At 29.5% G+C, this 27,381-nt stretch overlaps 1 protein-coding gene across 1 annotated transcript; it reads left to right on the top strand.

Annotated features, from left to right (window-relative positions):
* Nucleotides 1–1,383: 1,383 nt before the first annotated feature.
* LOC136978901 (sodium- and chloride-dependent GABA transporter 1-like) lies at nucleotides 1,384–21,797 on the top strand. Its single transcript, XM_067274737.1, has 15 exons — nucleotides 1,384–1,510; nucleotides 11,470–11,697; nucleotides 11,785–11,919; nucleotides 11,993–12,136; nucleotides 12,263–12,419; nucleotides 14,430–14,562; nucleotides 14,640–14,774; nucleotides 14,847–14,950; nucleotides 15,034–15,158; nucleotides 15,238–15,350; nucleotides 15,912–16,040; nucleotides 16,120–16,219; nucleotides 16,307–16,419; nucleotides 21,275–21,448; nucleotides 21,533–21,797. The coding sequence occupies exons 1-15, from the start codon at nucleotides 1,471–1,473 to the stop codon at nucleotides 21,656–21,658; spliced, it is 1,956 nt and encodes a 651-aa protein (XP_067130838.1). The 5' UTR covers nucleotides 1,384–1,470; the 3' UTR covers nucleotides 21,659–21,797.
* The last annotated feature ends 5,584 nt before the right edge of the window (nucleotides 21,798–27,381 follow it).

Here is a 27,381-nt window from a genome sequence, read left to right as displayed (position 1 = left end):
ATTATTTGTATAAAAATCATTTATTAAATATAATAAATAATTGTTCTGCAGGTTACCTAATTAATAATTAATTTAATATTTAGTATAATAGATTTTTATTCTTATTACTTTATTAGTATTTTGAAAAACCATCGTCGTAAACCGAACTTTAATTTCCTGTAGGTTTGTAATTATAAATTGATACAGTATTTAATTCTTGAAAATTTGCTTTAAATTATACAACATACCAAAAGGACTAAACTACATTTACGGCACTTAAATGTTATATCTCTCGCAATTATAATAGAAAATTTACATTAATCGTAACAATGAAAACTGCAAAGAGGGACGGTCGTAAAACGAAGATTGTAGGCAGTCAGGCGTCACGATGCCACGACACACCCATTGGGCATGCTCTTTTATTGTCTTAAAAAAAGTAAAATAGGACAAAATTCCCCTTTTTTTTATCATTTTACAGTAAACACAATGAATAATAATATTTATCTTTTTAAATTTAAGTATTCCTTCCAAAGTTTTTATTTATTTTGTTTTCTCGATCAGTTAAACTAAACCGAATATTTTAACACTAATTGTTAGCAAAACAGTAATAAATAAAACTGAAAACATTCGCATTTTATACTTTTACGGAATAATTTATTTTAAACGGTCAGAAAACAATAATTTTACGTTTATTCGCCAATATCGTTCCCTCCATAGAGAAAAGGAAAACTAATATTAATCATAATTAAACGTTAAACTTTTAAAGGTTTTTTCTTCCTAAATTATAAATTTTTAATAATTATTTTTACAGTTTATCAAATAAATTGATTTAAAAAAACACACTTTAATTTATTTAACTTCGGTTTTATAAAATTCAATTTAGATGATAGAATTGTACTTTTTTAGTCACAAAATGACAAGATAATATTATTCTAAAAATATGACGTTATATTTATGATGACATTTTAAAACTATATCAATATAACAACTAATGTATTTTATTTCTGGATAACACGATGCGCTTCGACGAAAATAAATTCATTAATTCTAAGGATAATTTCCGGTGAAAATCCGGTACTACCTACAGAAATTATAATACGTCATCCCTAATCACGTGTTTCTTGGGAAGTTTTTAAATAATAAAATATAAATATAGATGAATTGTAAGATTACAAAATTTTTCATTTTCCGCTCCGCTTATTAAATTTATTTATTTATTTTTTTTTTATGCATATATTCTCACATGTGAGGTAATCAAAAACTGGTTTAATGTTTACATGCTGAAGGGAGGAACTTCAGGTGTGACATCAGTTTTTCTTCGAACAAAATATCCTTTAACCAATGACGTCATTCTCGAAGCAGCCAATAGAATTAATTTCTTAGAAAAAGTTTCAAACCACAATTCAGAAAATAGCATTTGATTTAAAATACATGTGTACATAGCAGAAACGTTTTTTTCCCATTGTTTTTTGAATTTACTAAGTCATTCAAATGCATTTAGATTATTTAAATAACTTTGGATCACTTTCTCGTAAGTAGATAAATATTTAAGTAACAAATACAGTAATTATAATTGGTTATCAATTAAATAATAAGTATATTTTTAAATATTAAATTTTATAACTTTAATTATGTTATAAATATAAATATATATATATAATAACATTAATTACATAAACAAAGAACACACAAAAAAAGGGAAATAGGTAATCATATAAAATAGCGAATGCGGATATTTTTAATACTTTAATTTGACATCCGCTGAACCTTTTGTGAAGAAATACTCATTATATTGCATTGTGTAACCCAATTGACATTAGTATTTATAGGTAATTTAATCTCTTCGTTCTTAGAACAATGGAATTTTAAAGGTCTTTGGACGTCTTTCAATTAAAAAACAAAAATTCTAAAAAATTCTGAACATATGTCTAATTATTATATCAATGATTTTATATCGCAATGAAACTACAATTACTATATATTTTAACGTATTAATGTATTTTTTTTTTAAATTTATATATTTTATGGCGGTAAACAATTTAATGTAAAATTAATTTAAATTATAATCTAATTTAAGATTTTCGCCCACAGAAATTGTAAGTTTTCTCTTGACCTCGATGAATGAATCATCGTTTCATTGATAAAATGTTTGTAAGTTTTTCGTTTTAACTTAATTGGTCATAGGAAATCCTGCAAAAGTCATTCACCATTAACCGCATTTTAATCTCAAACTGTAATTCAAATTATCCTTCGAGAATGTTTTTGATATAATGTTAGAAAGACGTAAACGTTAAATGAGTAAAATATTACTAAGTTCATGATTTTATAATTTAGTACTATTATCCCTTTTAAGGAATAGCATTCAAAAATTAATACCTTATTTAATACTCATTCTAATTTCCATTTTTAATATAGTAAAACCGGAGTTTAATCTGTGATTTGAATTTTAATTAGAGTTTATTTCGTGTGTTTATTCTTAATTATATATAAAGATGAACGTAATTTTCAACTGAATATAAATATTATTCTCTATAGTTAATCGCTATAAATATTTATTTATTTATATTATAAAATATTAAAACTAAATTAATTATACAAAACAATATATATATATATATATTTTAATAAACCTTTTGATATTGATGGAATGAGCTTTTTTGTATTAATTAGATAATGATTAAGGTATAAAACGAATGAAATTACAAAACAATTTTGACAAATTATTATGATTAGGAAGAAAAATATATTGACGTAGTAGAGGTATATTATAAATATCATAAAGAATGATACAAGTTAAACATTCCTAAATACGACTGTAGATAAAAAAAATATTCTGTAGCCTACATAATGTCGGGAAACAATTTCAAATTTTTAGTTATAAATTATAGGCCTAACAGCCTATCTGTTAAAATTTTGAAGACCAATATTATTTTTACTATTTCTATTTTTATTTATTACTTTTTTAAAGATAGATTTACATTAAATATTCATTATGACATAAGTTAAAATTATCTTTCCAAAGTTAGGTTTGCGATCCTTATCTTAGGATCTAGACCAGTGTTTCCCAACCTTTTTTGTGCTATGCCCCACCTAAGTCTTTCTAAAATTCTTATGTCCCCCCCACATATATGTTGAACTCTTTTGGAAGATCTCTTGTCGTGTTCGTTAAAGTTTTTCTTGCACTTAATTGCCACACTGTTTTATGGTAACCACGAGAAAACCCGATCCTTTCATCAAAGTCTCTTGCACTTTCCAGTCGTTGCCAAACGCGATCTGAAACACCACAACTTGTGTCTGTCCACCTCGAGGTCTGGGCAAAGAATGTCCTTTCTCCTCTTTCACCAGCCTAAGGGCCTCGTTCATCTCTTTGTTCTCAGTGGTTCCCAGAATTGTTAATCCTACCCAAAGGAAAAGGGTTATAAAGGAAAGTTCTAGAAGGAATGGGAAACGAAGAACAAAGAAAACTAAAACAACTAAAATCAATATTTACAATAAATATGGCGTACAGCGGCTATATGGTTAACTTTAACTCTGGACAAGTGCATTTTCGAATTGCCCCCCTTAACAATCGAATTGCCCCTCTGTGGGGCGTGGGCCCCACGTTGGGAAACACTGATCTAGACGTTTTCATAAATTTTAACTTACACTAGTTAGGTATTTTATAATATAAATAATTTAACTCATATTTATGCTTTTTATAAATTGAATTCTGTATTCTTCATCATTAACTGTCAATGATCGACATCAAAATTTTGAAAATTAATAAACAAAACTCTTCGAAAGCAATGTAGTTTTTGATCTGAATTATGAAAAAATTCAATGTTTTTATAAATTTTGAAAAATTAAATCTGAAAATCACAAGGAGCAGAATTTGATTGATTAGTTTTATAGATAAAGAACATATGACTAAGACCAAGCTGCTATAAATAGTGTAAAATAAAAAATAGTAAGTTATATAATTAAAATGTAAACAGAAGAATAGTTCAATGAAAAATAAATTTATTATCTAGGTTACTTTTGTCAATAAAAGTTATAAAACTTCCGATGACGAATTGAATTTCTATAAGGTTCTATAAAATTTTGAAATAGGCTCTCGCCTATTTCAAAATTTTATAGAACCTTATAGAAATTCAATTTATAGATCATAATACATGGTTTAAAGTTTGATGAAACTAGGTTAAGGTTTCCAAAACATGCTATTAAATTTAGGTTTTGTTAAATTGTTGAAGTTAAAATTAAAATTAAGTTAATTGTTAAGTTAAAATTATCAATATAAATTATTTCGAGATGCAGATTGTTAATAAACGTTCCAATTCTTTTGAAATATCAAAACATTTTATATCAACAAGAAAACGATCCTTAAAAATTTCTTTCAGATTAAAAATTAATCTCGTTTATTTTTTATTTATTAATAGTACATTTTCAGTAGTTTTACAACGTTTAAGTAATGATATATGTCAGGTTGTTTATAAATATACTACAATTAGTGATAATAATATAAAGTTGAATGTTTTACTTGCACTTTTATTCAAATCGCTCTATAATTTACATAAACGCAATATTGTACAGTATATATAAATTTTTTAGTTTAATATAGTGTTTCCGATCAATTAAATAAAATATTAATATTGATAATAAGACCATTTTCTAAGCTGGTTAGTAAAATTTTATTATTTTTAAGATAATGCTGTCGAAATAAAAAGTTAATTAGTCTCGAGAAACATTTATATTAATTTACGTGATGAATATTTTATGTGAAATTTTGTAATTTATAATAATATAACTTATATATATTATAAATATTACGTTTATATATTCATTTACATGGTATTTGTATTATTTTAGTTTAACATTTAAAAGTATGACATGTTTAAATGAACATTTACGTGTCATTTAAACATGAATTTAGAGATCAAAGTAAAAACACAATACGCATGTAAACAATGCTTATAATATCTTAAGATTATCTTTTTCGCTCTTTCCCTTTAAATATTCAATATATACACGCAGAAGCAGCCTTACATATAGGTCAAAAAGGCGACAACTAGGGTCTCGCGTTTTCAGGGATCTCGCAAATTTAGTAGTATATTTTTATTATTTAAATTATCAAATTGGTAATTATTGAAAATATAATTGTTCAGATTCTGTTGCATATGCAAAACGATTATTTTTCAAAATTAAAATTGATCAAAAACTACCTCTACTGAATAATGTGTCAAAAGAGACTTTCTTCACTTTCGATCTTGTCTACTGAAAGAGATGTTACTGCAAAACTCGACTTATTTTCCAATAATTGGTAAATTCAGCGCTGCTAAAGACAGGAAAACAGTTTTGGAGGCGAATTATTTCTGTACACATATTAAATTTTCCAATTCATTGTAAAACCATTGTACACAGTTTTAATTATTGCATTCTACCGCTTGTTTTTATATTTAAAATGTTCATATTATTATATTTCTACACAAACTGACTCCTACCTCTATGGCTCTTTTGATAGATTTCAGTAATTCTTTTTTCTTAGGGCCGCTTCTGTAAATACTATATACTTATATATATATATATAGAAGTGCACGACACATATCTACAAGTTATAGAAAGATTAAGCATTTCAATATTTCTATTTCAGTAAATAAGTTTCCTCTAAAATAAGCTCATGCTTACTCTTAGGTACTAAGCTTACTTTCGGCACTATAATTTCAATACTAAGTTTAGATAAACGATGATTGAAATTGATAAATCTGAAGAATCTAGAGAATCAAACAAATACTGAAGACAAAGGTAAAGCGAATAATAATATCGAAGTATTGTAGCGCGACAATGAAGAAATCGTTAAATGTTAGAATTCTTCTGATGATTATTTTGATAATAAATGGCGTATTTTTTTAAATAAATAACTTTTCAAAAGTAATTCTGAATTTAATAGTTGGAAACAGAAGTCATTTAGTTTTTGAAATTAAATCCGGGGTTTATTTAAGGAAATATCCGGTACGCAAGTACGTAATAAAACAGCATTCATTTTGAAGATTAGCAATGCCCTAACTTTTGATCTAGGCCAGGGATGGCGAACCTTTTTGAGTCCGCGTGCCATATTGTAAGCATACTTAGCTTTAAAGATGTTAATGCGTGCCAGTCTTAGACTTCGAATAATGATATTTAAAGAAATTAAACGAATACGCTTTAATTCGAATAAATGTAAAAAATCTGATTGAAAAAAAAGATGATCAGGTGATAAACAGAAAGGATGATTGAAAAGGACAGAAATCATATGATACATTACGTGCCAGATGATTTCTCTTACGTGCCACTTTGGGCACGCGTGCCATAGGTTCGCCACCCCTGATCTAGGCCAAATTGCTCATAAATCGTAGATAAGTGAGCCACAGACATTTTTATGTAACTTATTCCAAATATATGAAACATTTTTTATAGGATATAATATACTGTACTGTACTGTACAGTACAATGCGTTTCATTCGATATTTGCAAAGGCGTATTGGAACCGAAATGTGTTAAAAATCGTTCGTTACTTTTTTCCAGAGCCGGAACGCGTTCCGGAAGATTTTAATTTTTAAACACAACATATATAATTGTTAATATAGACATAAATGAACAAACTTCCGATATCGCTTATAAAAAATCCAGCGGTGAGTTGCATAACTTCCTCGGAAATAAAGTTAAAATAGTGTGTGATTCATTACGCGATTTTATTTAAAAAAAAAACGTTTTATATTTTTGATCATTATAAAATGGCAAAAAGCTTTATTTTGAAGTTAGAGATGAGTTTTATAATAAAAAAAAATTGTAAATGCTAATAAGAAATGAAATTTTCATTAAGTCTGATTTCACTCGAGATATGAAATATGACCACCCGCTATCTCCCCATCTCCTCCACATTTAACCAGCAAAATTTAATTGCATCAATCTTCCTTATACACCAATTCCCAATACACTAATCCAGAATCTTTTAAAGGAAATTCAACAGTCAGTGGAGTAACTATAATTTTAAGATCTATACAAAAATTTTTCATTGAAGATAAGTGAATTTTTTATAACGCATGAAAAAATTATTTAATACTCTTTAGTCGATTTTAAAATATCCAAACAGTACGAGACCCCTTGGTTTCCGAAGCTCCTCATTGCGGGATTTTGTGGAACTATTTACGTCAGTGGTACGTACTGTTACATATTAACAATAGATGGTGGTAATGTATAACCGCGACAATATCGTCACGGATCGATAACAACGAGTAACAGTGTTATTAACCAAAATTGTGAAATAGTTTGTTATCTACTGCTTCATTTAAATTTTTTAATATGTGGGGGAGACCAAAAAATGTGACTGGAAAACGGGTTCTCGAAGTCATAAAGTTCGGGAAACGTTGATATAGATGACATTAGGCTGCATAGTTATTCCCAGGAACGTAATCGCAATTTGTGATACTGAGCATATGGAAAAAATGGCGGTTCAACGACGGTTCTTCAAAAACAAATTTGCTCATAAAAGCATATATTAGAAAGTTTAATATTGATAAAATTAGATAAAATACAAAAAATAAGGTAGAACCTCGATTATTCGAGGTAATATATACCATTGCTATCTCGGATAATCGAAAACTCAGATTAAAAATTACAAATCGTCATTTCGGATTAAAAATTACAAACGATTTGTATGGTATCACTTTTAAGTTCTCTTTTTAAGCTTATATGAATATCTTAATGAATTTTATCATCTATAGGAATAACATTTAAATTCTTCTATGACTGCGTTATGTAAACACATAAATAAACACTCTTGGCTGTGGTTAAAAGGTTTTTAAGAGTGTTTATTTATAAGAATAACAGTTATTGCAGCATTTATTATATAGCTAATGTTTTCTGTACAATAAGAACGAAAATGTGTAGTTACATTTTAATGTGATTTGTCTTATAATGAAGCTAAAGGATAAAAGGTAACAGGAACAAATCATTTTGTAATAATACTAGTTTAAAACTTTCTTTTATGAAGTGGCATATTTGTTTGGCTTAAAGACCGAAAACGCTCACTGAGTGAAAAAATTCTACCACAACTCATTCTGACTTCTCAGATCCAACCACAACACGAATTTCGTGTCGTGGCACTTTCAAAACTGTGCACGTCGCGTTTTGGTATATTCAATAAGACCACAAAACGAGATTCGTGTCGAGATTCTTTTAGTAATCAACCAAAACGCGATTTAACAATGTAGAAATGCTACAACGCGTTGTGGACGCTTATTAATGCAGCCACAACGCAATGTGATAAAAATATCTGTGCAAAAATAAGTATTAAGAATTTACAAACAAAACTATTAACGGCAAACTGTCTTCTTGACTGTGAAGAAAATGAAGAGTTGCGCATATTATACTTTGGTTCTTTTAATGATATAACGTTCTGTAATAGGAAATTTTACTTGATGAGTATTTTTCTAATAATAAACATTGTTTAGAATTGGTCCTTTGGTGGAAATTACATATAAATTATTTATTTTTCAAGAACTACTATTGTAACATTTGGAATTGCACTTTATGTTTTTTGAGCCATGTGCACTTTTTGTTAATGCAGTATCTTTTACATTCGCAGCTTATAATATCTTGCTTGCTTCCAGATGACAACATAGAAGCCGAACGAAGAGTTAGCAAAGTCGAAGGCACGTCTTGCGGTTCAAGAAAGTTACTATCAGCAACTATAAATTTATTGCGAGAATAAATGAATCAAATGGATTATTTTGGTACCTAATTGATAAAGACCTAATAAATTAATTCCGACAATAACAACTAAGACATTTCTGGGAGCTGCGCGTTCTCTGTTAACGTCAGAGAATGCAATATTATCTCCAATAACAAGTTCAGAAAATTTTGAAAAAGAAAATAAACTCATTTCTTGTGTTTGTTCTTCTTGACCAAGTTTAGCACATTCTTCTCATCTCTAACGTTGCTCTTTGTTATACGGCTTAATTCTCAATATAAACTAGAATTTGATTTTATTCTAAATAATAAAGAAATTTGTTACTTATTTTGCACAGATATTTTTATCACATTGCGTCGTGGCTATATTAATAGGCCTCCACAATGCGCTGTAGCATTTCCACATTGTTATGCGTTTTGGCTGATTACTAAAAGACTTTCGACACGAATTTCGTTTTATGATCTTATTGAATATGCCAAAACGCGCTGTGTGCATTTTTGAAAGTGTCAGCACGACACGAAACTAATGTTGTTGCTGGATCTGAGAAGTCAGAATGCACTGTGATAGATTTTTTCGCTCAATGAGCATTTTCGGTCTTTGAACCTAACATTCACTTACGGATTTGCCTTGGATAATTGGAATTGTGCTGAAAGTCACTTGTAAAGCTATCCAATAAAATCAAATTTAAATTTTCTATTTAGACGTAAGATCAAAATCGTCACGAAATCTGACAGTTAAAAAGAAAAAAAAAAAAAAAAAAAAAAAAAATTAGAACATAAGAAAATCATGTCATGTAAGATTCATATTCTAGTAGGGAGCGTCCAAACTGTATAATGCAAATTATACAGTTTGGACAATTTTCTCATTTGTTTTTCATAATTTTGTTCGGTTAACTTAAATCAATAAATAAGTCAAATTGTTTAGTTGTTAAATAAGAAAATGGCAATTTCCTTGTAACTTGTTTTCCTGTAACGCATAAATTTATAAATTCAAAAATTATAAATTAATATATTAAAATGTGTCATGTTTATATTTTAATATAAACGTGACACATTTCAATATATTAATAAAATTATTAGAAAAAACAATTGTAATATTGTGGCTTATCAAATACACACCTATCCAAAACTTAAGGATGGACGACACGAATAGAACTATAGATGAATGCAGACAAATATAGCAAAAACTGTATTATTCGACGTCTAACACAGGGCAATACCCAACTTGTAGGATTTTACAGATCAAAGCAATAAAAGTCTTTGGTGAAAAAAATACATACAGTAGTTGAACATAGGCAGACAATGGTTAGAAAGTGCTTACCAATCTCCAGACGGAGAGGGACCTGTAAATATGGAATATATTAATCTCGAACTATGATGCAGAACTCACAATGTCGTGGCAGGTTCGTCACGGACTAGCTTGGAACCTGCCACGACATTACGTTCGTCTTTAAGATTTGGACACGTGTGTAGTTTAAATGATATGATAACAGTTTAAATAATTATGAAATAACTATGATCTATCTCAATGTGTTAAAATATACATTTTGAAAAAATTCTATAAAAAGTTAAATAGTATATTATATACAATTGGTAAAATTCTTTTATTTACTTTCTTTCATAATTAACATATTTTTATTTATTTAATGAGTTAAGTTATTAACTTATTTTGTTAGGACGTAGGCCTACTGTACAAATAACACATATTCGCATGTCTTTCTCTAAACTAGCATAATTATCATATTATTATATCATGTGACTTAAAATTAATTAACCATTTTAAAATGAGCCTTATATTTAAATTAGTTATACGTATTAGTTATTGTTTACGTTTATATTTACAGAATGATGTATTGAGGCGGAGCATTAGCGAAGCCTTGTCTATGAGGCTTACAGAATTGTGTTCAGTCTCAAAATCTGTTCGATCGGTATTGATTAAACTTTGCCATATTCCATTAATTGCGACGCGGAATCAAAAACGAAATAAAAAATGGGGTCCATGACTTCGTTTTCGAGATTTAAGATCGTTTCACGAGCGCGCGCGACAAAGCGATATCACACTAATCACGCGACTTTGTCGTGCGATGTTTCACGGTCGCTAGCACTTCCATGGGCTTCGCTTTAGTGAGTTTGTTTTCGAAATTTAATGAGCCGATTTCGATTAAAATTTGCCATTTTCCGTTAATTGCGATGAGGAATCCAGAAATGTAATGAGTGTCCATTTAAATGTAAAAGTGGAGTTTCCGATATTCAGAGGGATTAAACTGACAATGTCCGTGCTCTCTGATGCGACTGAGTCTAACGGAATTCAGGCTTAGGAATAAGAAATAAAACATCATTGCGTGCGCCTAACGGAAAATAGGCGCTAAAAACAAACAAAACACAAGAACAAAGCAATCCCGACCGATTGCTTTGTTCGTAAATGGTCTTCCCGCGTCGGAAAGTGCAAGGATCGTCTCTTTTGTGGTGACAGGTGCAAAGTTGATCTGCCCTTGTCCGTCAGGTACAAGGATCGCCTTTTCTGTGTCTAACAAATGCAGGGATCGCTTCTTTCTTTCCGACTCGGCCTCAATTCTATCGCGATACGACAAAGTCGCGCGATGTCATAGTAATTTATTACAAAGATATATATTTTACGTTTGTCTGATTTGTTTTGTTTAATGTTAAGCATTATCTCAATAAGTTTATTATTTAAATCATTAGAATACGAGGAATATTTATTTTCTAATATTTAAATTTGAATGTATTTTATTTTCTAATTTTCTTTTCGAATATTTAAATTTGAAGCGTTCAGAAAGAAGATCGGTTCTTTAAATCGGAACAAAGAAAACGATACAAATATAGAAGCAATCGACTGTGCTAATCACGAAGACATAGTGAGCGAAATTATAAAACAAGAGCCAGAACGGGGGCATTGGTCTGGGAGATTCGACTTTTTATTAGCATGTTTAGGCACTGCTGTTGGATTAGGAAATGTATGGAGATTTCCATTCTTATGCTACAGTAATGGAGGAGGTAAAACAAAATAGTTCTTTTTTAATGTTTTAAATATAAAATTTGAATCAGCCTATTTTAAATTTATATATATTTTTAAATATTTAGGCGCCTTTCTAATTCCTTACGTCATCATGACGTTCGTAATTGGATTGCCTGTATTTCTAGTGGAACTCACACTAGGCCAGTTCAGTGCAATAGGCCCTCTAAAAATTTTCAAATATTTATCTCCGGCATTTAAAGGTCAGTATATGTTCGAATATTTTAAATATTCATAGAAAAATGAATTTTAATAATAATTATTTAAAATTCTTAGGATTGGGATATGCCATAATAATTGCATCGACTTTTGTTTGCATATATTATAATGTAATTATCTCGTGGACTATTTTCTATTTCTTCGATTCTGCTCGAAGCGTTGTTAACTGGCAATTTTGTGATCATTCTTTCAATACCGAAGGTAATACTTTCAAGTAGAAATTTTATAAATACTGTATTAACGAATAAAAGATTTTTAGAAATTATAATTGATTACAAACTTTTTATTAGTAATAAGAATTAATAAATAATTTAATTTTGTTTATAGCATGTTTCAGAGAAGCGGATTATAGCGCTTGCAAAATGCAAAATTCTTCTCATGTGTTTTTTAATCGAACTTGTTATAATTCTACTTACGCCATTTCCAATAACATAACTGAAATTCCTGCGGCAAATAGAATTTCACCCGCTCAAGAATATTTCAAGTGAGTAAGAATAAAAATTGATTACTCTAACATTTTGTTTAAAGCTAATAAATAACAGAAACTTAAAGATACATAGACCAAACCAAAATATAATTTCAAGATAATTTAAATCTTTTAATATTAACATCAGACACTGATGTTCTAAAGTATTGCACACCTGCTGAGTTTATATGAATCAGCAATATATTAATAAGGTAGATGTAAACTATGATGCGAATAATGTATTAGCCGTAAGTAGTGATAAATATAAGAAAAATAAGAGCTGTAAAGTTCGATTTACTGCAATTTATAAGAAGTCTTATACTGGTATGTCATATTCAATATAATGCTTGGCAATGTAGAAACTTGTTTTGAAGATGTTTGAAGAAGAGTTAATAAACAAAACGAATTTATACAAAATATTCATAAAATGAGATACGAACACATCAATGTAACATATAATATATTTATTAATATTTTAAGACTTCATCTTTTGTCTTTAATAATATCCCGAATTCTCTCTAACATGCTGTCAATCAGACTTGGAATAACATCATGACTAATCCAAACAATCACTTCTTTTAGCTTTCATTCTAAATGAAAACAGTTCTAGTCTCTTCCAGCAGTAATATTTTATTTGTTTTATTTTTATTTGCTTGACGACGACTGCTCATTACATACAGCAATATTATTGCTGGACTGTCGACTGATTCTCTGATTAAACTAATATTAACTTGTAAGGGCTTGCTCGACTTAACGAATTTAAACGAATGAAAGTAAATAATATCTTTTTACTTTTTCCAAGTGTTATAGGTGAGAATTTTATTGTTTACGTTATCATAACTATAAAATATGGGAATTTTATATTTATGAAACGTGAGATATACGAGATTACTTTAGTAACAAAAGTAATTAATTTATCAAATCTGCGAAAAAAAACTTGGTTTAAACATAATTTTCACGCATTACTGGGCTTTAAGCCTTTAATTAAGTATATTGTAACAACATTGAATTACCCCAAAGTGCATTAGACCATAAAACGTGTTGATTTAACTAACAGTTCGCAAAATTTTAAATCATTATTTTATAAACAGTTTGACTTATTAAAGTTCAATAAGTATTTAACTTACCATTAAAAAACACCGGACGTTTAATACAGTTACGCATATTTAGGTAATCTGTAATATTATGTCATGAAACACATTTTATTCTCAAACATAACAGTTGCAATCTTTTATTTTAACCGCTACTTATTTTAAAATAAAATTAACTAATTGAAAAATTACAATTATGATTGCTACGTTTTTAGTTAGCCTATACTTAAGTGTAGATTGCATGTAAATTGTGCAATCTTATCAATTAATTATGCAATGTTTATATTTTTCTCAAAAGTGCTTTTAATTCCTTTTTCATCATATATTGTGTCAAAGGATTTGTGTGAATTTTGATATCAAAAACGAATTTGATTGATTTAAAAATTAAACTGAATATCTTCAGATTATATATATAAAACATAATATTTTCAGAAATAACTTTTTCAATTATCAGAAATAGTAAGATAATGTATTTCCATATAAATAGGAAATTCATAGAAAATGACAAAAATAAAATTATGAAATATTTTAATCGTAAATTAAGCGTATCAGTTTTAATTTAACATTAATAAAAGTTTCGCAATGATAACTTTTTGAATAATAAGCTTAAGACTTATCTGGCATAATTTACAAGATTAAAACATTATATTTGTAATGTTCTTGTTTCTCCACCCGCAATTATTCCCTTGGTTTTCTAGAATTTTATATTATGACTTAAATTAGAAAATTTAAAAAATTAATTACTCCATTTTTTTATAAACCTTTGAAAACATACAACACATTCTTCTACTTTCATTTTAAAATATTTTATAATTTTTTGTAATATTTAGAAGGCGAAAATCCTTTTTATGCGAATGTTTTATTTGATAATTTTTATGCATTGTACGAAAGAATGAAAAAAAAGATTTATTTAAATAGTTTAATTTTTTGTTTTTAGTTTTTACGTTTTGAATATATCATCTGGAATCGAAGATATTGGATCTATAGAATGGAAGATCGCTTTATGTCTTTTAGTATCGTGGATAGTTGTTGTGATCTCATTAATTAAAGGAATTAAATCATCAGGAAAAGTATTAAAAATTCTATTTTTAATTTAAATTTTGCAAATTAAACAGAAATTTCTTCTAATTATTAAATATTTTCATAGGTTGTTTATTTCACAGCTACATTTCCTTATGTTATCCTTTTTATATTATTCATTCGAGGAGTAACATTAGAAGGAGCTACTGAAGGGCTCAAATTTTATTTGATACCCGATTTTTCAAAACTATCTGATATAAAGGTAATTAAAAATTTTTTATTTATTGTATTGTAACAGATAATTTATCGTATAATAATTTTATTGTCATTTTAGGTTTGGGAAGCTGCAGCCATTCAAGTATTCTATTCATTCAGTATTGGAGGAGGCGGAATGTTAACTTATGCCAGTTACAATCGTTTTAAAAATAATTTAATTAAGTAAGTTATCTAATTTATTATAATTTATTGTTGTTTGAAGAAGCTTGTTATTTATGCTTGATTTTTGAATTTATTATTTAAAGAGATGTCCTGATAATCGGAATAGCCGATATGTTAACCAGTATTTTTAGTGGATTGGTCGTCTTTTCAATGTTAGGTTATACTGCTAATCAACTCCAAAAAAATGTATCAGATGTTGTGAAATCAGGTAATTAAATATTGGTTCAAATCTTTTTTATTATTATTATGTACATTTCCACATTAATGTTACTTTTACGTGTGAACAGATAATGGTCTTGCTTTCATTGCTTATCCAGAAGGAATTTCCAAAATGCCAGGATCGGTATTTTGGGCTCTTTTGTTCTTCTTTATGCTGTTTTTGCTGGGCATCGATAGTCAGGTTAGTCCAATTAAATAGTCCAGTCATGGAATATTTTAATTTTTAATTTGCTTAAACGTAAAGTTATTAAACTTATATTAAAAATAAGAATTTCATGGATAATTTCTTATTCAAAAATTGATTTCTACGCTTAAATTATTTTAAAGTATCTTGATCGAAAAGAATCTTTATAAATAGAAAAGTAATCATGTTTATAAAATATCGTTATACAATTTTAATCAATTTTATAAAAGAATATAATGTATAGGCCTCGCTTTACGACCTCTAACTTTACACTTTTCTGCCTTTACTCTGATATAAATTTTTTATTTAATTGTATGAAACACCGTCTTTAAGTATCTTTTCGACATCTCGATTTATTGAATTATACATGTAATTTAGGATACTGAACCGTCTATGGTAAATATCAAGACTCGCTTAACAACAATTTTCCAGAAACCAATTAAGTCGTAAGAGCGAGGATCGTAATTTAATACAAAATAATTGTGCTTTAACTTAAATACTTTGTAAAAATAATAGATTAAAATTTAGGTATATTAAACTGATTACGTTTACTTTTAGTTTTCTATGGTGGAATCTCTCATAACTGCAGTGTTTGATCAGTTTCCAAAAACTCGAGATAAGAAACCTCTTGTTGTCATTTCTATCGGAATTATTTTATTTTTTCTAGGATTGCCTTTAACAACAAGAGTAAGTAGTTATTTACATGTAATATATTTTAAAATATTAACAAAAATTATAAATAATTAATATATTTAAATAATTTTAGGGTGGTATTTATATTTTGGAAATAATGGATGCATATGCCGCAGGGTGGCCATATTTATTTATTGGTTTAGTAGAATGTATCATAGTCGGTTACATATATGGTAAGGGTATACAGTTTATTAATTTTTGTTTCCGAATTTATTTTGTTTTATTACTATGAACGTCGTAATAAATTAATTTTATTTTAGGTATAAATAATTTTCTCTCTGATATTAAACATATGGTTGACTGGGTGCCAAACTGGTGGGTTAAAAGTCATCTGACAGTCACATTAGTTACCATTTCACCAACTTTAATTGCGGTAAGTTTTTATGTATTTATAATAATATTTAATTACAATAAATCCTCGCTAACTCGGACAAATTTTTTTTCGAAACAATAATTTAAAATTTCTTGATAATAGAAAAATTATAATTAGGCCTAATGAGCGTTTTAGATACCCGAAAATCTTAGCGATACCGTGCATTATATTACTGTAGTCGGTAAGCTAGTAAAGACTAAATTGTGTATACTGTAATGTCACAAAATTTTTTGATCTCATTTTCTGCAGCAGTATAACCTCGGCTCAATAAAACTTCTGTATAGAGCTGAACGAAAGAAATTATTGTACTATATATATATATACCCACTTTCTCGTTTTCCTCGTCATCGGGAAAACATCCTGCTAACTCGGACTAGTTAAACTAGTCTTCACTCCATACTAGTTAGCAAGGGTCTACTTTATTTAATAATTATACGTAATGAATTTATAACGAAACAGTCAGATGGCCGAAGGATGGACACCTCTCTGGCTGATCCGGGATCGATCGCGACGGGTCAAGAAACCCCAGGAATTTTTCGGGAAGAGATTCGTCCAGATATATCGGATCCCGTTCTGAGCCTGGTCATAATGGACTTGCTAAAAAAAATCTTATTGTCCAAGTTAAAAAAATGAATTTATCATGAAAATTATAATATGATCATAATTGATAATTTATTTATATTTTAATTTTAATAATTTTTATGGTTAGCACAAAGCTTGTAAATGTTTACTTTTTGGCTAGCCACTTATTAACAACTATAATAGTTATGAAAACGTAATCACTTTAGAATCTACGTAATTAAGTTTCCATTTAAATATTAGGATTAGTGTATATTTAAAAAACGCATTATTATAGTAGTACGCGTCAGAGTGTTGTTCCTACTCTCTCTTTTTTTTTTGACCATTTCCAAATTCGTTACATAGTTGGCACATTCCTATTGGGCGAAAATTGAAATAGCCTCTCGTTATATCGCTCATTCGGGTATATAGCTTTTTTTTTGTCTACCAAATAAAAACACTCTTTAGCCAATAATGGATAGATACGTCGGTTATATCACGCCTTCTGGGGCCGTATTCTGGTCACCGTCTCTCGTCTCTCACAAGCCGGTCGCTGATTGGCTAATCATCGGATTAGTGAGAGACGAGAGACCAGAGACGGTGACCAGAATACGGCCTCTGATATATCGCTCCTTTGGTTTGTCTCTCTACATGCGCACTGTAACAAAGGACTCTGTACTTATACAGTATAGCTCAAACCTGCTGTGATGAAGCCTATTGCACTGTACTGTACATCAACAACAGGATTTGTGCTATAGAATTGCCATTAAAAATTGAAATAATTCTATAATTAAAACTAATAATAAGGTATTACTGTAATAATATTGTAATAATGCCGTGTATGTATGTATATATACTGTATATATAAACTATATATATATGTACAGTACAGTACTAGATAATTAGATATATTTAATTACTAGCGTTTACATATATACGTACGGTATATAAGCATATACAAACTTTTTAAAATTATTTTATTGATAAATTATCAAATTAAAAATGTTAGTTAATTAAAATAATATATATCATTTTTATAGGTGTATATTATTTTAAAGCCAAACAATTAAATTATTATCTTTGTCTCATTTCAAACATCAGTTGTTTGGTAAAAAATAAATTTTCTGTTTCTTTGAGGTCATTCTTTATATTATCAATGTTGTTCGGGTTGATAGAAATGCTTTTCGTGCTGTTTGATTGTTAAAAAAAGTAGTCATTGGTGCTTGTTACTTTCAGGCCTTTTACATTGTATAAATACAAACAGTACTTTTAACAAATTTTTATGTATTGAACGAATAACTTTTTAGATCAATTACATTAAATATATATTAAATCACGAAACTGCTATTTAAAATGTAAATTGAAATAGCCTCTATCGACATTAATTTATCTGCATTATATATTATATGCAGGATTTAATAAGGTAGAAAAAATAATCTAATTTATAAATGTAAATGTCAAAAATGATTTACTCTATTAAAAGTCAACTATGAAATAAAATGTGTCAATCAACCGACTAGAGCCACGCTTTGCAGAAGCAGATTATAATAAATATTTAATTTTATTTTTATTTGGACTTTGACACTCACACTCTTTTCATCCTATTAATCCTAATCTTTCCTATATTACAAATCAAGTAGGCCTAATGACACCTCTCATTAGTAAACTAATGAATTATTTTGCGATATTTGTTGCAAGACAGCTACTATTCTGAAAACCAGCATTAATAATAATATAGACTTCAATGTACAGATACGGGGACAGGAGGTCCCGATTAACTATATACAAACTTCTAATGCAAACTGGAAGTCACGTTATTTCAACTCAAAACTTTTCTCCTGAAAGGTGTAAGATAGATGACCGGCACTAGTCTATTGTTAAAGGAAAAGTATGATGTACAGAAGCAAGCCACTACTAAACTGAGGTGGAGAGCATATATTTTAATTTAAATAAATTAAAAATATGATTGAAAATTGCAGCCGGGCATTGTGATGATGTCCAAATAAATAATATAAGACGAAAAAGAATATATTTATTATAATTAATTTTCGAAAAATTTAATATTAAACGACAGCTTTTGCCACAACTAAATTAAATGATAAGTACATACATGTATTTTTTTGTATTTCAATATCTATTAGTAGCTTCTTTTTCCTTTATCAATTCGACCTTCTCTTTTATAAACATTATTGATATTGTCAAGGACTACCTAATACACATATAATTTTTTGTTTGTATAATTCTAACGTCATTCGCGACGATATACTTTTTTTATATATTTGTCTTTCGTTAGCTTTATTGATAAATGATAATCATTCAATAAGCAAGTACTTGTTATGTAGTCTTATTTTTGTTGAGTAATAGATATAATTTCTGTTTAAAATATTGCTTAATAATTATACTTTTCTTTTTTATATTCTATTAAATTTATTTTATAAAAATCAAATCTCCATTTATATCGAAATATAAAAAGAAAAATAATCAAAATAATAATACAGTAGTTTAGATTTCCTCTTAAGGGTTAGCATTCTCTCGACAGAAAGAATCAAAAATGGAAAAATGGTTTAATACACTGTGTATGCTATATTAAAACTATATTTAATAGTAACATTTCATTTAATATAGTATTCATTTTTTATTTAATATTATGATATATTGAATAACGTTATTATTTTTGTTTTACTCAATTCTAAATCACTTTAATTTGAACAAATTATCAGTACTGTATACATTTAATATACACAATATTTTTATGATTAATTGATATATCTATGCTAAAGTTCAAGATTTGATTATATTTTTTAATCGTTACTTAATATCAAAGGTTTAACAATAATAACACGAAAATTTAATCAAAAATCTGGGTTATGCTAAATCTCTTTACTTTCCCCTTCTATTTAGCTTTGTTCGCAACTTCCTTCTACTTTACCGCTTAATGCACGAGATATATAACTACATCAACTTTTTACACAGTAATCTATCTAGTTTATGATAAATGAAAGTTTTTATATAAACTTGAACATAGATAAGTATATACACTGTGTATACAATAGATTATAACTTATGTATATGCTTAGTTGACATGCATCACTCGACATATACTAACTTGAAATTTATAAATATTACTAAGTAGAACTAAAAATCTTATCTATGCAAACTGAAACTTTGCAATAGTTATAAATTTTATTTAAGTAAGCTTACATACCATTAGCTTTAAGTAAAAAATAAACAGAATATTTAGTTTGAAGTTTTATCATATCCAAAGGTTTTTTAAAATTCTTTATAATTTTCACCGATAAGATTGTTTATCGATAAAAAGATTAATTCAGGCGATTTTCTCCGCAGTTAATTACACTTTATCACAACGAAATTATGTTTTGACTTCGATTAATATGATTACAAAAATGAGCTAAAAATGTATCTACAAGACGAATTTAATAAGAGCAATAAAAATAATTTTAAAATATATTTCTAGTCTTTGCAAACCTTTCAATAAAAAATTGAAATTTAATAAAATAAATAATTTCGTTAAACGTTGATAATTTTTGATTGAAATGTTAAACATTGAAAGAATAGAGAATTAGAGTAGAATAGAGAATTTCAATTAAAATTTATGTTTTATTATTGTTACTGAGTAGGAAGATGTAATTTTATATCACATTTTCATCATGTAATCACTATTCTCTTCTTCATAGAAAATATTGTTTAATATAACATCATACGGGCCGGATGGCCGAGCGGTCAAGGTGGCAGCCTACCGCTCTGGGGGACCCAGGTTCGAATCCCGACGGGTCGAAAAATCCCCAGGAAATTTTCGGGGGGTGGTCCGTCCCGTTATGTCGGGCCCCGTCCCTCACCACCCAGTCACCCCATTGTGGGCCTGGCCGAACCCATAATGGCTTGCAAAAAGAGGCCCTCTTGGTGCCCACAGGACGGAAAGAGTTTAAAAAAAAAAAAAAAAAATATATATATATATATATATAACATCATACAACAAATGTACTGTACTCGTAACATTTAATTGTACTATTAGAGAAAATATATGATATATGAGAAAATATATGAAGAAATAATTAACACTAATTGATTGTATAAAAACAAATGAATGAAAGTTGAAAACAAAACACAAAGTAATTTGTCGCTCAGAAATATGAAAAAATATTTTCATAATAATGTAAAGCATATTTCATATTAATGTAACCATTAATAAATTAGCAATTAAATAATTAATTATCACTAAATAAATTATTTTTAATAGAATAACATATTGATTGTATTTATTTTATTTTTCCAATAGTTAATACTGTTACTTAGTTGGATTGAGTATAAACCTTTGGAGCTAGGAAATTATGTTTTTCCCACCTGGGCAAATGCAATCGGATGGATGATGGCAATAATTCCAATCGCTTGCATCCCTATAGGCATTTTTCACGAAATATTTATTAAATATCGAAAACGGCCATTTTCAGAAGTAAGTAAAAAATATATATTTTTAAAATGACTTATTTTCATATATCTATTAAGTCTTAAATTATAATTTGCATATATTTTACAGCGTGCGAAGAAGTGGATACGCCCTACAAGTGAATGGTTCGACAATTCTCACCGAAACGGTGTTCTAAAAGACAATTCTTTATACTCTTCGGAAGGCCAATTGTCTGTTATAGCATCCAAATCTTGAATTATGTTATTTAATATTTAAACTTTCATTTGTCAACAAAAAAGCAGTAGTTTTAATCATATCATTTTATATTTAAATTTCGCATATTTAAATGTATAATAAATACAGTATCATTAAATATTTTTAACATAACAATAAACTATGTTTACGCTATACAGTATTGCGGCAATTTAAGGTTACATATTCAATTTTTGTTTTTAAATATTAACTCTTAAACGTTAAGTCAAAATTTAAGAATTTTAGGTGTTTTAGGAACTGTTTCACAGTTTTAGTATTCTTGCGTAAAATATAATTTTGAAATATTTCTACGTCAAACAAAATGATTAAAATAAAACAATTGTCGAGGATTCAGATCGCCATAATTAACAAAATTATTAAAAATTGTTTCATTTACATGATTTATAAAACTCCTAAGGATCTGAATTACAAAACCTGATGCACTGGCAACAGAAAGGAATAAAGGTGAGAGAACATTTATTTAAATTCTTGCAACTACAATTGCAAAAACCGAATCTCACAAGGTCTTGGAAGACTTAAAATATTGGTGTGTCGCTTAGCTTTAGATTTATCAATAAAGTTCGATCTCTGGCTCAAAGTAATGAATAAATTAAAAACTCGATGAAAAATGGTTTCAGAAAAAAGAACACTTCTCGTGAATATTTCAAGGCAAAATCAAGTCGGCGGATTGGATTGGATTGATAGAATAAACCAATAAGGCAACGCAACTCTTGGGCGATCTTCTGAGAGGACTTTCTATGGTGTGCTGGCCCTATTTAGTTGTTAGATACGTGAATAAACACGCGGCCAACCCATTGGTGCGATGCGAACCAGTGACTAAATACTAATCAGTTGTTTTATTCATTGGAATGCTGGTGAACTCCTTTGATTTGCATGTAAAATCTGTACAGAAAACATCAAAAATTGTTAAGCAGGATTTAAGAGAAGAACTTGGTGTAATCTTCAGGTAAACATTATCGAGACGTTTTATTCGGCTGGAACTCTCAAAACACTTCAAACACAAGAGACAAAAATTTGTTCCTTGTGATTTCTGTGCAACGAAAAACTTTTTCCAGGTAACAAATACTATATTTTGTAATGTTTAGTCAGAACTCCCGTGAAATCTTTAATTTCTCATACATGTCAGATACACATTAGAAAACCTGCAACAACGAAAAAAAATGTTCGTTGGAATGAAAATCCCGGGACCCTCATATAATAAAAAAATAAGTAAATGAAAACTTGAATATGATTAGAGCCTTGTATATGATTAGAAAATAACATCGATTCACTTATTAAATACAGGTACTCGGCTAACGCAATAGATCAGTTTTTTAAAAGTAGCGCGTTAGCCGAAAATCTATATCGCATGAGAATATATGTAATATTGTATTCTGAAGTTCCAATCTATTTATAGATTATTTTGATTCTTGTTTGTTAAAATCATAGCCTGGCGAGTCAAACGATCGTCTTACAAATGCTACTATCTGGAAATATTTAAAATCCTCATCATCTAGTGTGCTGAACAAATATTCTTTTTCGTGCAATTATATGTGCCGTCGTAACAAACATGTCAAGCTTACAACTAAATACCTCAGAATTCTCAAGACTGGAATTTTCAGTATCAATGTTATTAATAATATTGATAATGTCTACTGTTATTCAAATAAATCAGTCTTTCGGGTAAGAAATTTTGTTTCTCAATGTTAAAATCAATTTCTCATAAGACGAGAAATCTCGAATTTAAAAATTATCAAAGCACTGTATTACCTAATTCGAATGGACTATTTATACAACTGTGAGAATTACTAGAAAAAACTTGAAATGCATTCCATAATTATAAAGTGACAAATTAAATGTAAAATATGTAAATGGTTCAGAAATGCACTCATTTACAAAAAAGTTACGCACCAAGTAGACATTGAAATCAAATGAAGCTTTATTAGTTCAAAAGTAATGACGATGGTAATAAGTGATTACAATATCATAGAAAAGAGACAATTTCTTATGGAACAGCGGTGCACTTTAAAGAAACCCTTAGCACCTTGTAGGACTTCTTGTCTGGATACATGCTGCAATATGTCGAGCATGGAAGTATACAGTTTCCATATGCTATCCTGCGACAGATTTGTCCACAAATGTTGTACCTATTGCTTCAGTTCCTCAATATATAAATCTCCCTGCAAAATTTTGGAGAAAAGGCACAGGAGTTATTAAGTTTCAAAATGGGTGAACAAAATCGTGCTCCATACATGCAGAACAAACATCCCAAATCTTTTGCATTTCTATGACGTTTCAATGCCCCAACGTTTCAATTTCTATGACGTTTCAAAATTTTGGAGAAAAGGCACAGGAGTTATTAAGTTTCAAAATGGGTGAACAAAATCGTGCTCCATACATGCAGAACAAACATCTCAAATCTTTTGCATTTCTTTGACGTTTCAATGCCCCGAGTCTAAAAATGTAAACAATCTTGGGGAAAATTTATTTGACCGATCACCATATTTTCCCTCTGTTATCTATAACGGACAGGAAAGTAAAAGTCTATATAGAAAATGCCTTGACCCTGTGGCCGCCAGTGCCAGAGATCCCGAACACTGTCTAGCAACACTTGCCAACGAGAGTTGGCTGGCAACGTGAAAAGAGGCGCGAAAGTTCGCGGGATTTGCCTGGGTGTTGGCCGAGGATGTCGGTGACAGTTCTCACCTTTTTAATAAAGTTTTTTTTGTTACTGTTCGTGTTTGACTGCTTAGCGTTAGTTTTAAAGATCAGTAGGATCGAATTACAAAATGGGCTGAAGCTACTGTTTCAGCTGCTATATCTGGCAACGGGATTGCTTCAGGCCAACGAGAAAATCTATCGATGATTGTGAGGCAATATGTTGAGCCGTTGGAAGGTGGCAATGGACCAACAATGTCAATATGAATATTTAAAAATCTAGCGTCTGGAATAGGAAAGGTTCTCAAAGGGCTAGCGACATGTCTCTGGATCTTCGACCGTTGACAAGAAATGCAGGTGCGAGACCATGTCTGGCAGTCTTTTGGGAACCTTTCCTATTCCAGACGCTAGATTTTTAAATATTCATATTGACATTGTTGATCCATTGCCACCTTCCAACGGCTCAACATATTGCCTCACAATCATCGATAGATTTTCTCGTTGGCCTGAAGCAATCCCGTTGCCAGATATAGCAGCTGAAACAGTAGCTTCAGCCCTGTACTCAGGTTGGATATCTCGCTTTGGAGTGCCTGCCCAAATAACATCTGACCAAGGACGGTAATTCGAATCTGGCTTATTTAAATCCCTCACTCAACTTCTTGGTACCCAAAGAGTTAGGACAACAGCATACCATCCAATTTCAAATGGCATTGTTGAACGCTTTCATCGTTCACTTAAAACTGCCATCAAGTGTCACTCTACTGAAAGATGGACGGAAGTGCTACCTACAGTCTTGTTAGAATTGCGAACTGCGCTCCATGAAGACACCAATACTACCGCGGCTGAGATGCTCTATGGCACCAGCCTCCGACTGCCTGGAGAGTTTTTCGTCCCAGGTTCTCAGGACGTCAATCCATGTTCTTTTGTCGAAAAACTCAGGACGATGATGGCAAACTTAAAACCAGTGCCTGTGGTGCACCACTCCTACCGCAACCCATTTATCCACAAAGAACTGCAGTCATGTTCCCACGTATTTCTTCGCAATGATGCTGTACGGAAGCCCTTGCAGCCTCCATACGATGGACTCTACGAAGTCGTGTCATGTGGTAGCAAGACATTCACTCTATGCATAAAGGGAAAAGAAACTGTAGTTTTTATTGATCGACTGAAACCGGCTTTTATTCTCGCAGCGAGTGAGTCGGACCAGTTACCCCCAACGTCTCCAATGCCAAGACCAGCGACGACTAAACATACCACAGACGATCCAGCCCCAACGCGACGAACTACCACGCGCTCTGGCCGACATGTATCTTTTCCCGCTCGTTTCGTGTCGCAGACACTGGTGGGGAGTAGCTGTGGCCACCAGTGCCAGAGATCCCGAACACTGTCTGGCAACACTTGCCAACGAGAGTTGGCTGGCAACGTGAAAAGAGGCGCGAAAGTTCGCGGGATTTGCCTGGGTGTTGTCTGAGGATGTCGGTGACAGTTCTCATCTTTTTAATAAAGTTTTTTTGTTACTGTTCGTGTTTGACTGCTTAGCGTTAGTTCTAAAGATCAGTAGGATCGAATGACAAAACCCTTTTCCTTAAACTATACACATAATTAATAGAAAGACTCTATACTGATTTATATCGGTATGACTCTAAAGGAAAAATAAAAAAAGTACAAACTTGTTACATTTCTAATTTCCACTATAAATTATGAAAATCAGTTATTTTAAATTTATATACTGCATACAAGGTAATTATCTTTAGTCTGTGTTCCACACTTTTAGACTTGTGTTTGCTTTTATTTTTGTAAAGGATTATTTTTTACTATTGGAGTTACGCGATATGCCTTATATTTATTTTTATCTTAAGTAAAAAAATTGATTGCTGTACTCTTTGATAGAAAAGCAATGCCATAAGCATATGTCCTTGAATGTATGTTGCAAAAATTAAACAAAGCAGTTTTTAACTCTAACAGCAACTTGCATAGAACGGGATGGATTTCGACTCTAGTATAGTTAATAAAAAATGCATCTTGTATTTAGGAAACCGATTCCGTTGTCAGCAGCGTGCATGGACAAAATTCTCGATGGCTAGACGACGGCGTACATATGATCCGAGCTTTCAAACTGCTAAAATCATTTTATTTTCGTTCATTACAATTTTTGTCCAGTTGGCATTTTAATCTTATTCTAATACGCATTAATGTTCTTGTCCAGAAATGTTAGAAAAACTATTTAATATTTAGCCTATACAAAAACAAAGAAGTATGAAGGTAACGTTTTAACAACATAAAAAGCAGGTACAGTATATGAACCTGCAATGTAAAAAATGAGGAAACATTAAAAAATTAATAATAATAAATAAATTTTATAACTGTGAGACAAGGTTAATAATTGCAACTATTTGTCTTCAAATGAAAAAATTTTAAGTGAAATTTTATAAAGATTTCTCAATATTAAAAATTTAATTTTTAGGCCCAATGAGCCTAAAAATTAATTTAAAAAAAACTATATTGAGAAAAACGAATTTTTTCTCAAAATTCTTTTTTTTTAGAATTTAATTATTAATTAAATGGTAGTTAATTGAAAATAATAATATATATTTAGAAAATGATATATTATCCATGTTTCGTTTCAAATATATTTTTTATTAAAACAGTTGTTTTAACTTGAAGGGAACTAAAGGAATTTCAGCATGACTTTCTTGATCAGATCAAGCTATTCAAGGTCACCAGAGCTCTCTGGCTTTACAAGAATGAACTCTTTTCGCTAAGAGATCATTTTAAAAATGCGTATAATACAGTGAAATACTGTTATTATAATCACGAAAAATGTTATCAATCGGCTATTGTTATGATAATCAGTCGGTCCCAAAAAACTGTACACAAAATTAATTAAAACTAATCCATCTATTATCATCAAACTTCAGCTATTGTTATCAATTGTATAATTGGGGACAAACGTTAAGAATTCTTAGAAAATTCGTACCAAATGGACCTTTTCTTCGAATCTTACTTATAACTGAAACATACCTTTTATCTTTTATATATTGTAGGGGAATGACAATAATTCTTAGAAA

The sequence above is a fragment of the Centruroides vittatus genome, unplaced genomic scaffold (genome assembly GCF_030686945.1).
Source record: "Centruroides vittatus isolate TY-2023 unplaced genomic scaffold, ASM3068694v2 contig_563, whole genome shotgun sequence".
In the NCBI taxonomy this organism is placed as follows: domain Eukaryota; kingdom Metazoa; phylum Arthropoda; class Arachnida; order Scorpiones; family Buthidae; genus Centruroides; species Centruroides vittatus.
This window is presented reverse-complemented; position numbering and strand designations above follow the sequence as displayed.

Coding starts and splice junctions, on each gene's coding strand:
- LOC136978901 (XM_067274737.1), top strand. CDS start 1,471: ATGCATTTAGATTATTTAAATAACTTTGGATCACTTTCTC. Junction 12,420..14,429: donor CCCGCTCAAGAATATTTCAA/GTGAGTAAGAAT, acceptor TTTTGTTTTTAG/TTTTTACGTTTTGAATATAT. Junction 14,563..14,639: donor GAATTAAATCATCAGGAAAA/GTATTAAAAATT, acceptor ATATTTTCATAG/GTTGTTTATTTCACAGCTAC.